This window comes from Asterias rubens, chromosome 1 (assembly GCF_902459465.1).
Source record: "Asterias rubens chromosome 1, eAstRub1.3, whole genome shotgun sequence".
Taxonomy (NCBI): domain Eukaryota; kingdom Metazoa; phylum Echinodermata; class Asteroidea; order Forcipulatida; family Asteriidae; genus Asterias; species Asterias rubens.
Window position 1 is genome coordinate 6040034 of NC_047062.1, and position 15782 is coordinate 6055815.

The following is a 15782-nucleotide window of genomic DNA, read 5'->3' on the forward strand; positions in this document are numbered from 1 at the left end:
TAATTGAACTGTTAACAGTTTTTTATTTATTTTTAGAACCGCTAAAAAATTTCCGAACCATCACATTTCACGAGCTTATGTAAATGGTACATCTCCAACATGCACAGTTTAAATCCTACTCACGTGCATGGTGTTACAGCAAATCTTATTATTTGTATCTCCATCGTGCATAGTTCCAAATCTCCAGGGGCCCCAGATAAAACTTAAATTACTGATAGGGCACCTGTATAAACAATACGTAAAAATCCTTTTTTTTTATATATTTATTTATATTCTCTCTTTTTTGGGGGGGTGGGGGGTGTTTAAGGATCAGTTGAGAGTTTTCCCTCAAAGTTTAAGATTGTACTCCCAAACTGTTTTTCTTTCTGAATCTGAGTCTTGTTTCTTGATACCCAGGTGATAGCAATGACAATAAGCAGTTTGCTGTCGAGTGCTGAGTGTACCGACAATGAAGAGAATAAAAAGGTAAGGAGATTCACGATTCACGTTTCACCTCGCTTGAGGGAGTCCAGCAGCCAAACAAGGTCTTCAAATGTGTTCTTCTCGGTGTTTGTCTTGGCTTTAAATGCCCTATTGTGACTTCTTGAGCATTATAAATAGTTTTATCTAGACGATTTTCGTGAAAATAGTATAATAAAAAATAAAATATATTTATATTTTTGTTCGCGTATCATCCCGATATGCTAGCTTGTGCTTGGGGAGAACCATGATATCGTCGTGTGCCCGGCAAAAGGGCGTAAGGCCTTACGCCCTTTTGCCGGGAACATAAAGTAGTTCGTCCCAGTAACAAAAGGACGTAAGCAACAAAATGGCTCCTGACATGAAAAATATGTCATTTTTGTTTGTTCTTTTGCTAGAATTACCCTGAAGACATGTTTCCCCATTCCCCATGCAGAATTTAACCTTTCTAGAATGACTTTTGCATGGCAACAAATTTACCAAACTTTCCCGCTCATAATTCTTGAAACACAAATTTTAACATAAATTGCTTATGTCCTTCTGCCGGGAACTTTCCCTTACGTCCTTTTGCCGGGCACACGACGATATATATATATATATTTCAGAACAATTTTGTGATATAGAAGAGTTAGTTTTCCCTATAGTTGTGGCAATATCTGGATCACAAAGAATAGTCAAATGTCTATAATTGCTCTGGCATTCAGAATATTTTTTATAATTGAAGAGTTAGTTCAAGGATTTGGGTACCTTTTCTAACACAAAACACAATGTCCACAGATTTACATTAAACTTACACAGTTTGAAGATACTATAATACAAAGCTTCCCTTAAAATATTAGTTGCCGAGGTGTGGTAGTTTTTGAGAAATAAGTAAAACAATGTCATGAAAATCAATTTTTATAAGCTAAAACAGATTTCGTCTCTATGATCAGTGAGACGAAAATTATTTTCATGACATTGTTTTACTCATTTCTCAAAAACTACAGCTCCTCAGCAACTAATATTTCCAGGGAAGTTTTATACTATCATTATCTTCAAACTGTGTAAGTTAAGTGTAAATCTGTAGACATTGTGTTTTTCGTTCTACAAAAAGTACATAGACCCTTTAATAGAAGCCCACAGAAATGTTTGATGATATAGCGCTCTGCACAGGGTTTGCCCTAACCCTGTAGTAATATCTGGATCACTAAGAATACTCAAGTATCTATGATTGTTATTACACTCTACAGCTGGTTGTGTCCATGCTGTTTTGTCTTCTGGAGTGGTGCATGGCCGTCCCCCTCAGCGCTCTCTTAGAAGTCAGTGAAGGAAGGAATAAGAAGGATGCCAAAGTACTACTTGAAACTGTCTTTAAGGTCGGTATCGCATATCCAAGATTTCTCTAGTAACTTGTGGTTTTTTTCTCTCTCTACTCTACAAATTCAAAATCTTGCTTATCACATTCAAGGCCCTCCATGGATAAGCACCTTGCTACATACAGATCTTCTACAACAACGTAACATAAGACCAGGCCATAGATTGTCATCATCATCACACATACTCTATGTTCCCAAAACTCGTCTGGCAAGCTACGGAGACCGTGCCTTTTCCAGCTGCGCACCGCGTCTCTGGAATTCCTTGCCAGACGAGCTGAGGGAGGACACACCTGATCTGTCAACATTCAAACGCAACCAATTTGTCAGCTTGCTAGCATCCGGCGCCTTTGAATGGTACCATTTCAGATACTGTGCACCTTATAAATGTTATGTTATTATTATACAAATATTGGATGCATAAGTACTAAAAAGAAGAATTATTCAAAAAGTGATATCGGGACTGTTTCATTTCACAAGACGAGAAGTTGTCTTGCTATTCATTCTACTGCCATGGAGTAGATTTAGGAATTTGGGAGACTACACAATTCTAAAAAGAGCTCTCCTGCTTAGTAGCTACTACATGGACAGAAGGACAACTTCCTTGAAAGGAGTGAGTTCTTAATTTGTCTCAACATTTCAACTAGCTTGCTCTAGTCATCCTCAGGAGACTGAATGTTGTAACTGTATAAACAACATGGAAGCTAACAACACAATTGAACTGAATCAAAATTAAATAGCTCCAACTTTGTTTTTAGGTTTTGCAAAATGCTGTTGAGGGGGTGGTGACGAACCAGCGGACCAGCGTAAACTTCTCTGACCTAGCCTCATCAGATTACGATCCTCATATCAACCTAGACACTGTGAGGGATGGCCACATGTTCGGTGGCAGGAGCCCCTCCCAGCCAGAGCATCTGGACCATGTGTTTGAGGATGGTGAGTCTCCAGGGGAAATGTTACAGAATTGCATGGTGTATGGCTTTTGACTAGCTCCCCCGAACAAAGATATTGACAAAATAGTGAGACTGCCAACATAGGGCTAGATAACCAAGTTGGTTAATTGGGAGATCGCAGAATCAAGTACGGCTTGGGTAAAATTTTCTTTGATTAACCCAAAATTATTTTGAAATTTACCCAGTAATTTCCCCTTGTGGTTTATACTGTGGAGAATTGCATGATTTCTACCCGTCTATTTATCTTTATTACAATTTTGTTGTGTTATTTTGCTGTCTTCCAGTTGATTTTTCTATTGTTCTCAAAAGTTTTTCTTTGGTTTTATTTGCAGCTGAGGTGCAATCGTCAGTTCATTTCAACATGCCCTCATCAAGAGTGGTCAGACTAGCTGCTAAGATGGTAAAAAACCTTGAACTCCTTTGTCATTTTTTCTCAAATCGATTATCTTCTATCGTAACTCTTAACTCAAAACTTTGCCATTGTTGTTACTTGGACTAATGCTGACGTCAGTTGGTAGGGTTTGCCCTTAACTTATTTTGTGTCTAGCCATCCTGACCAGTTAGCTTGCCAGTGCACAAGTTCGTTAGCTTTGCACTAATCCATATTTAAAATTACTTGTAAATAATTAAGGTTGCGTAACACTGAACTAACCCGGCGGAGCACTTGGAGAGAATTTTAGTGGTCCTCCTGTGTTTTAACTGCCATTTAGACAGCGGACCACATTTAAGGGAGAATACAAGTTGGTTTGTCTATTTATCTCAAAATAAATTGTTTTTTTTTTTTTGGGGCTCAAATTAATCCTGCATTGGTAGCAGGAAAAGGCTCTTCCTGTTAAGTGCAAGTGGCTAAGATTTCTTATCCAGAATCCAAAATCAAACACTCTCAATCTCTGGCTGTGCTCTGTGGTCATATATGGGTCGATGCGGCTGGCTGCTAAGGCCTCATTGCATGCAAACAGCTGGGGACATGTTGTAGCCACATCTTTGCAATTGAGTGTCTCAGCTTCAAGTAAAGACACTATTATAATATTTTCTTCCTCATCTAATCTCCTTAGGTGATGTGTCATCTGATCAACCATCTGAATCATTTCCCCCTAGGGGGTGGGCCCGCCCTGGTCACCTCCCTGGTCAGTGAGCTGGATGACCTAGGGGTCAATGTGGACTCGGACGACATGTCATCGGCGCTGTTCGACGCCCCCAATGTGCAATTTTTTATCTTTAATGATTCTTCACTCATTTCGTTTGTGCAGCTTAACGATAAGGTACGGATGCAACCCAAAATATTGGAACTTAAAAACAATGTGTGAACCCTTTTAGATGCACCCCTTACCCATTTATCAATCTATGATACCAACTAATAATTAATTAATACATCGATATTGAATCAAATTTACTGGTATAATTAAAAAACTAAATATTAAAAAAAGGCATGTCTACCACATGAAAAATCATCAGAATTAAAGTGTTCAATCACATATAATTGCAATTGATCTTTGCTTTCCAAATCTTGTGTTTGAAAACAGTCAAGTCCAGAGTTGAATGACAACTTAACGTCGGCCAATTCCCACGGTCGTATTGTTGTCCGCAATATCGGTGGGAAGTTTGTCTGGGACACCAGCATACTGTATGGGCCAGGAGACAGTAGAGTGGACATGGTACCAGGTAGGTGTGCTCGTGCAAAATATACAGGAATGATTATCAAATAGCAAACTACATACCAGTATCAATCCCCAGGAGAGATATTTGCAGATAGAATTTGAATGTGTCTACACACCAAAAAGTTAACCTTCCTACCGTCTGACCATTTAATACGATCCTAGTTTTCCCGTGTATAGCAGAGCAAAATGATACACAAAATGTTTCAATTGCTATTAAAAAAATTCAGAATCTGCTACTCAGTATTGGCAATCAATGCGCTTAAAACAAGCTCAAGTTTTAATTTATTGCTGTGCAAAGTTGTTGGACGAAGTCGTTCCCTGCTTTGTAGTTTTGCACAATAAAAACTATACTAGCCTGCAATAATGATATCATGTGGTAAATGCATCTACGCATTACACAGTCAACACTGTCTGACCATTCAATATCCACTGTGGTTTTGAATGATAGATGCACTATACCAGCCTGCAATGTGATATCATGTGGTAAATGCATCTACGCATTACACTGTTGCATTTTGCTTGACACAAAACAGGTTTTCTCTCTCGTCACTTAAAGACAGTGGACACTGTTGGTAATTGTCAAAGATCAGTCTTCTCACTTGCTGTATCTCATCATATGCATGAAATAACAAATCTGTGAAAATTTGAGCTCAATTGGTTGTCAAAGTTGCGAGATATGAATTAAATAAAAAACACCCTTGTCACACGAAGCTATGTGCTTTTTAGATGCTTGATTTCGAGACCTCAAATTCTAAACTTGAGGTCTCGAAATCAAATTCGTGGAAAATTACTTCTGTCTCGAAAACTACGTCACTTCAGAGGGAGCCGTTTCTCACAATGTTTTATAATATCAACCTCTCACCATTTCTCGTTACCAAGTAAGGTTTTATACTAATAATTATTTTGAGTAATTACCAATAGTGTCCACAGCCTTTAACGGATATGGGGCCAGTTTTATTCATAAAACCACCTGGGCGGGTGTTGCATTGTTCTTTTTAAGCACTGTGCAGATTTCATTATGATTTGTTTTCATTTCATTCCATTTCGATGGTTTATCTTAGTGCTATTTTGAAATATATTTACCTTTTGCTATTTAGACGTTATTCAGCTTTGTGCTGCAAGTTTGATTTTAAATAGTTGTGAAAATAAAAAGAATAAGGACACGTTCATAATCCTTTGAATCCCTCTTTGTTTACAGAACCACAATGCCGACCCAGCCTCGACAACAACGTTTTCCAAAGCAACTCGCAATCCAAATCTTCAACGCCAGTGTTCAGAATATTAAACAAGTTCGTCCATCGGCTGCCCTCCTGGATTGACAACGACGAGTCACTCGACGTCTTAGATGAGGTGGGTCTTTTAATAATAACAATAAATTTAGTTGATTATTTCTAGTGCACCATGTCTGTCAGCGATGACACTCCTGGTGCCAAAAAAACAAGAACTCTGCTAATACACAAGACAACCAAAAGTTTGAAAGCTATTGTTTCCGAAATAAATATGCTTTGAGATGTGCTTTGAATTAGGAACGTGCGTCTGCTTTTCTCAAGAAAAACAGTGCTAAATTGTCAACAAATTGAATGGGAAAATTTTAGGTCAAATGCCACTCTGTGTTTCATTACCCTTGATGCGATTGTACTTGGGGGTAGCTTTGCCTTGTGTAATATCTACTTACTGGGAGTTTATGGAGATCAATATCTACCTACTGGGAGTTTGTGGAGATGCAATATCTACTTACTGGGAGTTTGTGGAGGTGCAATATCTACTTACTGGGAGTTTGTGGAGATGCAATATCTACTTACTGGGAGTTTGTGGAGATGCAATATCTACTTACTTGGAGTTTGTGGAGATGCAATATCTACTTACTGGGAGTTTGTTGAGATGCAATATCTACTTACTGGGAGTTTGTGGAGATGCAATATCTACTTACTGGGAGTTTGTGGAGATGCAATATCTACTTACTGGGAGTTTGTGGAGATGCAATATCTACTTACTGGGAGTTTGTGGTGATGCAGTATCTACTTACTGGGAGTTTGTGGAGATGCAATATCTACTTACTGGGAGTTTGTGGAGGTGCAATATCTACTTACTGGAAGTTTGTGGAGATGCAATATCTACTTACTTGGAGTTTGTGGAGATCCAATATCTACTTACTGGAAGTTTGTGGAGATGCATCCATACAGCAATTCTCCACTGCAGGAATGATGTTCTTCCTACTTTAATCTGATTTCAAGTCTGTGTCTGCCCTCAGAAGAATGTGAAAGTTGTTATATATCCTTTTCATTCACCATTAATTTAGTTATAAATTGGTCATATGGACTCACTAATTGTTTACTTATTTTTGTGTGCCAATTCTTCTCACCCAAACATCCTGGCTTTGGTGAGATGTAGAAAGAGCCGTTCTCACAGCTTTATTCCACATACTACATCTCTTTCGAATTACTTAGTCTATCCCACAATCTAGACTGTTTAGTTTTATTTTATTTCAGTCACATCCAACAGCGCAAGCGCCAATAACAGGATGGATAAAAACATTAAATTACATAAAAAGCACAATAACATTATTTAAACAGACAAAACGTGACAGAGATGACAATCATTAAGAGGAATATCAATTTCCACCTTCAGCCTTGAGTTATTTTCATCTTTAATATTCTTTTTCTCGTAGCCCCTTACCATGAGTGGCTTTTAGCTCTGCTCAGGGCAAACTTGCATATATGCAAAATAAAATGTGCACAATTTCTGTAATTTTTTCCTCTGGTTGAAATCTGTTGCTACAGCTTCAGCAATTTATAGGTTTCACCAGTCCAGAGTGTTTGCTGAGTCCGGGTGTACCTCTAAATCTTGTCTCACCGGCCCCTGTAGAGATCCCACCAGAGCTAGAGAGTAGTGCAATCGCTTCCTTGAAGATGCAGAGCAGTAATGAAGAGGTGTATGTCAGACAGCATGGGGAGGAGTACAGGTACTAGACCTTTAGGGCTACACATCTCGCGGTGCCAATTTCCCAGCATGCCTTGCTCGATCATAACCCCTTGGAACTTGTTCATTAACATGTGGTAGAATCTAGCACATTTTAATGAGCGCCTATATTCAATCCGTTTTTTCACCTACGCACGCATGTCTTTCGTCTTAAAGAAGTTTTTAAAATATTTTTTTATATGTTTTTGTGCCATAAAAAACGCAGGCGTTATCAACATGCAAATATCTAATGCATAACCAATTTCATGAGCCAATCAGCCTTGTTTCTCAGTACATCCCTTCCAGGGGTTAGTGACGAGAGGTATCATTACAAATCAATTCATGCATTTGCTCTGTGCATGTTTACTGCTTTTAAAGGGATTGTATACCTTTGCTTATTGGATCCAACTGTTTGTTTCAATCCATTACAATAATAATAATAGTTGATATTTGTATAGCTCTTTATACACCCGAAGGGCGTCTCAAAGCACTGTAACATACAGTATTTCCTGCAAGGTATGTGGGACTAGGTTTTTGAATTATGAGATCTACTCCTTTTACATAGCGCCATGTAATGGTTTACAAGGTGCTGTGGCACAACATGCTGCCAATCAAACCAGGAACACCGGGGCGAACCCCTTCTCTTTTCGATAAGTGCACTGGGTTCTTTAACGTGCGATACACAACACACAGGACCAACTTCTTAACGTCCCGTCCGAAGAACCACGCAATGGTTAAGTGTCTTGCATAAGGAAACAAGTGTCACGGCTGGGGATTCGAACCCACACTCTGCTGATGAGAAACACCAGAGTTTAACCGCTCGGCCACAACACTTCCACAATATAGCTGTAGATATACCATAAAGCTATCCTGTGAAAAAAATTCTTTTTAAAAGGTGGTAGCATTTTTGAGATGTTGCCAACAATCTGGAGCGGTTATGTCCACACATGAAGAATAATCTGCAATTAGAATACACACTCTGAGAAATGTGACTGTCAATAATGCTTCTTAGATTCAATTTTTATAAAAAATTATATTACTATTTTTTTTGTGTATAGTGTCAATAACGACATTACTTCAAGGTGAACAGGTTTTTCAAAATGCATTATACCATCCAAAGCTGCTGTACTGCTTACTAAGTAATTTATTACTTCTATTAATTTTCTGAGTCATTTCCAAATGTATATAGAACCTTGAAACTATTTTTTAGTTTGTTTTAAAAACTGTTTTCCTTATTAAAAGAAACCTTATCCGTCAAGGTTCAAACTTAGTCTTGTAAAAGTTCTTCTTTCGACAATTACGGGACGTAGCATTTTCTAGCATGGTACTTAAGCTGTGAGACTCTATGTTATCATTTGGTTTCTTAGCTGTTCCATTGAACATGTTTAAACACAGGACCATTGCATGATACGCTGGGAATTTTTCCTCCCCTCTAAGCAAACCACAATTGCGTACCTGTGATTTGCACATAGAGTCTCATTTTGTTCATTTTTTCCCCCTCCTTATTTCGTATAGCATGGTAGCCCATCCTCGAGTCCAAACCCCACACCTTGTGCCGACGTCACCATTTCATATATGTCGACAGCTACTTAGCCAGCTTGGGGTGATGACATGGGACAAGAGGTAAGCTTTTTTATTAGTCCGTGAAGGAGGACTGTGTCTCCACAGCACTGCTTTCAGAGTGCGTACATTTTGTAGAAAAGGAACAATTCCCATCCCCTCTTTAGCAAATATAAATATTATTTAGTTTGGAAACAACAACGCAAATATGTCAAGAAATTGAAAAATTGTTATTTTTGTTTACTTGAGTAAAAAATTTAAGATTGCATCTCGTTTAGGTGATCCCCTTCTAATGCTACTTCAAAAGTTGAGTCAGAAAATTGGGGGTGATTCCTGGCTATACGGCAGTATATCTTTGACTGGTTCCCCCTGACTGAAGATATCAACAACGAAGATATCAACAATGGGCTCCATGTCTTAGTTGAGAGGATGCATGCTCACCATTTTTCTTTCTACAAAATAATTACGAACCAAATCTTATAATGAACACACGAATTATGAATCTGTGGAAAATGGCTATGACAAAATTAATGTAACAGTTTCATTCCTGGTGTCTCTGTTTGAAATAAAAACAATTAACACAATGTTGTAAATCTTTCCTGCTAGATAGAGAGCCTCATATTCTTACATTTCCTCCTCTTTGGACTTTTTCGCCAGTTATTTTTTAGTTAAGTATTTTCCACCACAGATCTCAGATTGACGTTGTGAAGAAGAATGATCGTTTACTTCGGGAACTCAAGAATCTGGACTCTAGACAGTGGTATGAGACTCTAATTCTTGCATTAATTTCTTCTTTTTTTTTGCATTTAATTTCCCATGACATATTTGTGCCGTGAAGATTTAAACACTTTTGTTTTGCCCTTATATCGATGTTTAACTCGGTGCTTTGAAGTATGTCAACACATACCTTTGGAAACGACAAACAATATCTGTGTGACTTACAAATTCCTCTCAAATACAATGAAGTGGCCAGTGACTAAAAGGCTGGTGGTAGTTGTGGTTGGATGAAGTTAATTTATTTTAGGGAAGGTACACGTTTGGTAATTACTCACAACAAATATTAACTTAAAAACTGACTTGGTAATGAGCATTGGAGAGCTGTTGATAGTATAAAAAATTGGGAAACGACTCCCTCTGAAGTAATGTAGTTTTTGAGAAAGAGGTAATTTCTCACTAAAATATTCAAAGACTTCTAAATGAAAGTCTTTTATTCCTGTCTGAAAGCACACAAATTCGTCCAACAATGTCGTTTTTTCTTTCATAATTTTCTCGCAACTTCCATGACCAATTTAGCCTAAATTTTCACAGGCTTGTTATTTTATGCTTATGATGGGATACACCAAGTGAGAACACTGAACAATTACCAAACGTGTACAGTGCCTTTAATAAAACAATTTCCTTAAAGCTTTCAGTTTTTGTCAATTATTATTGTTATTTGTCATTATTTTTCCAGTCGAGAAACGCATAAGATAGCAGTTCTTTACGTTGCAGAGGGACAAGAGGACAAGATGTCTGTATTGGGCAATAACAGAGGAAGCCAAGCATTTGAGAACTTCATTGCTGGCTTGGCCTGGGAGGTAAGACAATACTCATAGATTGGTAAATAATCAAATAATATATGAACACAAAAATGCACTTGGTAAGAATCACTGCAGCTGTTTATAGTATAAACTTTGTTGAGAAAGGATTCTCATTTCAAAGTTATCAAGTTTGGATAAAGTTTGGATTATTTTTTTGATAGCAAAAAACAACATTTGAGTCTGGGAAATATTTCATGCACTGGAACGTTAATCTAGAGGTTGCAGGTTCAAATTCTGCTCTAGTCAATTTTTTTTTAATAAGAATCCACAAGAGAAAACTGAATGAGTAAGTTTTAAATGATTTTGGGTTGAACAACGACAAATTTCAAAGAGCAGGATTTGAATCAACGCTCTCCAGATTTGTCGTTGCTCAGATCAGAATTAGTTTAAAATTGACTTGGTTCTCTTGTGGTTTATTACTTTTAATTTCATCAGTTAATTATGAGAAAACAGAATTTACCGTTGCAAACAACTTACCAATCAAAAGGACTTATGGTATAAATGCCCAAAATAGCTAATGGCCTGATGTTCGACCCTAGCAGAGTCTTTCTCGAAGGCTAAATGACAACACAACAAACATGAACAGATAACTAAGTGTAAATTTGATCCCAGGTTGACCTTTCAACTCACCAAGGCTTTCTTGGCGGTCTTCAACGCAATAAGAGCACCGGTGAGACGGCACCATACTACGCTACATCAACGGTGGAGGTCATATTCCATGTGGCTACCAGAATGCCTTCAGAGAATAATCATTTACATAAGGTATTATTACTAAAGCATAGAACCATCAGAGGAGTTGTAACTTTCTTAACTTTTGTGAAAATATGATGACTGCGCTAATAACATCTTGAAGTTAATTGTAATATCTTGGTTGGCCAATGTTGTGTGCTACGCAGTGTGTTTTTGGTGATGAGCGTGTGCAGAAGAACCCCAAACCAGTGGTCATGTTGAAGGGAAAGCACCGTAGGAAAAGAACATTTTCATGTCTTGTAATGTTTTGATTCTTGGTTTGGAGTTGGCTATGGTTGGCCACATTATCCACTATTATGCTTGACCAGACATGCTCATTAAATCCATACAAGTATGTATTTATGAAAATGTCAACAAAAATCATAACTCTCACACAAATTTTGTTGTAGGCCGTGAAATCCGTGAAATTCTTCTTTGAGAGGGCATGGCCAATTTTATTATGCAAAGGGCACTTCCATTGAACAATCTGAAAGTCCATGAGAAAAGGGCACCAAGGCCATGACCTGGGACAACAGAGGCCCTGGCCTTCGTGTAATTCTAGGCCTGTTCTAGGTGACAACAAGATAGTAAACCCATGTAACCTTTCACCTGATTAGCTTATTTCTCCTTTTTTTTAGTGTACATAGCTTTGTGTGGTATGCATTTTCCTTTTTTGCAAGTGAGCAATTACAAAGTTTTGTATTGACCCCTTGCACGCGCGTTACACGCGGTGGCTGATGCCACGCTCACCATGTTGGTGGTCAATAGGCTTACGTGTAAATGCCGCGTCACCTAAAAATGCGCACTTCACTGAATAACACACATTGATATTGACCACCAAAATGGCGCATCCAAGATTATTCTGATGATGACGTCAGGTGAATTGGGTCAATAGCTACTTCTAAAGCAAGGAGGCTTACACATGTTTTACATTTCATAATCTTGTAGATGCGTCATCTCGGCAATGATGAAGTTCACATCGTCTGGTCTGAACACACAAGAGACTATAGGAGGGGAATCGTTGCTACGGAGTTTGGTGATGTCATCATCGTCATCTATCCATTGGAGAATCAACTCTTCAGAATACAGATACAAAGGAAACCAGATGTAAGTTACATTGCTACATCTATCAGCTGTTTCATTTTTCAAACATGTTCTATTAATTATTTGTAGATTTTTAAGAGTGTGGGAAATATTCCTCAGCAGTTGCACAAATTTGCTGGTTTTCTTGTAAGGCTCGGTAACTTACAAAAAGGGATTTGCAATTGCAAACTTTTTTATCTTTGAAATGCCGGTTGGTATTAACCGCTTTCACCTTGCTAACATGAATGGATTTGATGTCTTTCTTGTGTGTCAGTTTTTTGCTTTGTTCCCAGGAAGTGGATACTGTATTTAGCTGAAACTTTCACATAGGGTTTTTATTGTATCCGTCTTAAATTTGCCGATAAATCAGCATTTTGATGACAAAAACCAATCTATGACCATACATTTCCTACACTGATGTGTGATAAGCACAGTATATTCTGTGCTTTCCCAGTCTTGTGGAACATGGCAACTTATAACAGAATACTGCAGGATCATTTTGTCATTACCTCTAAATGTCCATTAGTATACAGTCACGCTCATCTCTGGATTATGCTGCAGCTGCTGTTGATAATCGCTTCAGATGTAACAACCTTCAACATGATTTGCACTATGAGAGACTGTGCTCTCCATGTACAAACTAGCAGATCACGCAGAGTAGCTCAAATGGCTTACTGATATTCACACTATTAGCTGTCGATATGTAAACAATTAAAAAATATAAACTAAAATTTCAGATCAAATTCAAAAAACTTATACAGAAATATTAATAAACATTTTACTTCGTCTTAAAGAGAGTTTACACAAAAACAACAAGCTTTATATATTTTTTAGCCGCAAGAGGGCGCTGTCACAGATTCCTGTTGGAAGAGTGCACAGAAGTGAAGAACACACGTTTCGGCTCACCAAACTGAGACTGACAGGGAAAAATAGTTAGGTTCCCTTTCTCAATAACAAAAAGGACACGTTCTTAATCACACATTCCAAAAATGTTTATAACTGTTAACCCTCAAGGTTTTTTAATTAATGGGAGTATCAGTTTGTGGACACAGTTTTCGACTCAGTCTACTAACAAAGGCCAGCCGCCAACCATTGTCATTACCCTGCAGTGAAGACTGGGTCCACTCATTATTATTCCCAATCATCATAAGTTGTTTTCAACACTATCATTTCTAAGATTTGGAGGCTCCGGATATTTTTTGTGTGCCACTACTTGACGGTGAACAATAAACACAGTGAACCAATGTTTATGGTATTTGTCCTAACACCTATGTCCCCCACTATTATTTCCCTTATTGGCAGGTTCCGTTTTTTGGTCCATTGTTTGACGGGGCAATCGTTGATCACAAGGTCTTACCGGGTCTCGTCAGGGCTACAGCAATCAATGCCAGTCGAGTGAAGAGATCTCAACTACACCTCTACCAAAGATAGTATCCTTTTTTCATAATTCCATTTTTTGTTAGTGCTCGGAGTTTCTTGTGTTGAGAATTCACCATAATAAGGTAAGGATTATTGTAAAATTGTTTATTGACGAGACCAATACTTTCAGCAATCGAGGCTTTTTCTGGCGGCATTCTGGGTCTCTCTTCTCACTTGTTTCTACTTGTAAATATGTGCAGACCTTGATTTGCACTTTTGAAGGGGCACAGCAATTTTCCTTCTTAGGCAAGGGGCACTTCTTTGAGGTAAATCAAAGTTTGTATTGGAACTTTGCACAGGGCACCACAGTAAAAAAACATAGGGCAACTCAGAAATAGCTATGGGTTCCCTGGGTTGGTTCCAGGCCGGTATGTGTTTTATGTTGTGTTGTCATTAAGAAAGACTCTGTTAGGGTCGAAATGTGAGACCATTAACAGTTTTTATCATCCAATGATCAGTTTGGTACCCAACAGTTGTGTGGTGACTCGGACCAGAAAATTGTTTGATTTATTTTGTCGGTGGTGAGCTGTGTTTCTTGACTTTGGTTTTGCTGCGGTGAAGTAATTGTTTATTGTAAAGCCATAGGTCCTGTGTGTTGTGTAATGCATGTAAAAGAACCCAGGACACATATTGTTTAGAGAAAAAGGTTTTATGGTATGGTTGGCTGTGGACTGTGCCACAGCATCTTCGAAACCATAACATAGAAAAGAAACAGTTCTCAAATGTCAAACTAGCTCAGCATACCTAGTAGGACAAAATAATAAGCGCTTTGAGACGCCCTCAGGTTTGATAAAGCGCTATTTAAGAACTGCGTATTAATGCTATTATTATCTTTATTGTTCGGTATTTTTTCATAACTTGCTTAAATTTGTAACCTTCGTAAAGCGCCTCAGGACCTTTTGGGGGTTAATGGTGCTATATAAAAGCCGGTTTAGTATTGTATTATATGATTCTGTTATTTGATTGAGAAGTGTTTGTGTTTCAATGAACATTTTAATCCCAAATTGAAATGGTTCTTGACTCAATTTTTAATCTGACATTTGATACAGATGTTCATATATAAAAAAGATGTAAAATAGATGCTCTTATATAAATGTATAAATGTCATCAAATTTGGTTTTGCCTTTTGCAAGGAAGTCAACAAACTCAGCCAAGTTTTCTCTGAATACTGTAAATGTCACCGCTATTAATGACATTTTAATGTCATTAAAATGATATCAAGTTACATGTGATAACTCATTATAGTTATTAATACCTAATTGGGTTGTTTTCCACGAATCTTGATGCGGGGAAACCAATGGGCTAATTATTTATGATGGTTAACATTTTTGAGAATTTTTTTAAAATTAAAAATACGACAATGGGCTTATTATATATGATGGTTAACATTTTTGACAATTTTTATTTTATTGAAAATACGACACTGTGGTTCAGTTCCCAATGTACGTGTTATTCATTTAATGTGTGATAATATTATCAGGGATGATAGCTATATTAACTGTCTTGCCCCAAATATACGTGTTTTCTGAACACCGGACACCTTTGGTAAGTTTCACTTGGTGTATATCCCAACATATGCATAAAATGACAATTCAAACTCGTGTTCAGGCCGTGTTCTCTATATTTAAAATCAAGATACAAATGCATGAATGGTAATAATTGTGAGAAAAAAAAAATTACAGTTTGCAACCAAGTGATGAATGAAACATTAAAAAAAAAACAATTACATCATAAACAAGGTCCTTCATTATGATGAAATTATAAGTTTAAATACTATCTAAACAATACGTAGATTTAAAGTACTTCTATAAATTTGATTTAAAAAGATCCATTGCTCGAGTAGAATATAAGTAGCATAGTTTTTTTCCTTTGTCCGATTCGTGCTGTTAAAAATGCTCTCAAATCAGACACAGCGCAACTCATCAATAACTAAAATATTTATCAAATATTTAATATTCATGGATGATTGAGAGTATAGGCAAAACTTTCTGTCTGTTCGATTCTAGCGGCAGACAGTAGCCAGATTTAAAG

The 15782-nt window shown here is 37.5% G+C and overlaps 1 protein-coding gene across 2 annotated transcripts in view; it reads left to right on the forward strand.

The window, feature by feature from the left end:
• Window positions 1-15782, forward strand: part of LOC117300060 (ral GTPase-activating protein subunit alpha-2-like) — a 102701-nt gene that overhangs the window by 50214 nt on the left and 36705 nt on the right. For both annotated transcript variants that reach the window (XM_033783737.1, XM_033783745.1), the window contains exons 26-39: window positions 397-465; window positions 1689-1814; window positions 2570-2747; window positions 3097-3164; window positions 3820-4026; window positions 4288-4426; window positions 5621-5772; window positions 7203-7384; window positions 8896-9003; window positions 9629-9700; window positions 10394-10517; window positions 11133-11282; window positions 12198-12356; window positions 13635-13762. In XM_033783737.1, coding sequence (XP_033639628.1) covers window positions 397-465; window positions 1689-1814; window positions 2570-2747; window positions 3097-3164; window positions 3820-4026; window positions 4288-4426; window positions 5621-5772; window positions 7203-7384; window positions 8896-9003; window positions 9629-9700; window positions 10394-10517; window positions 11133-11282; window positions 12198-12356; window positions 13635-13762 — 1862 coding nt within the window. The remainder of the gene's footprint in view (window positions 1-396; window positions 466-1688; window positions 1815-2569; window positions 2748-3096; window positions 3165-3819; window positions 4027-4287; window positions 4427-5620; window positions 5773-7202; window positions 7385-8895; window positions 9004-9628; window positions 9701-10393; window positions 10518-11132; window positions 11283-12197; window positions 12357-13634; window positions 13763-15782) is intronic.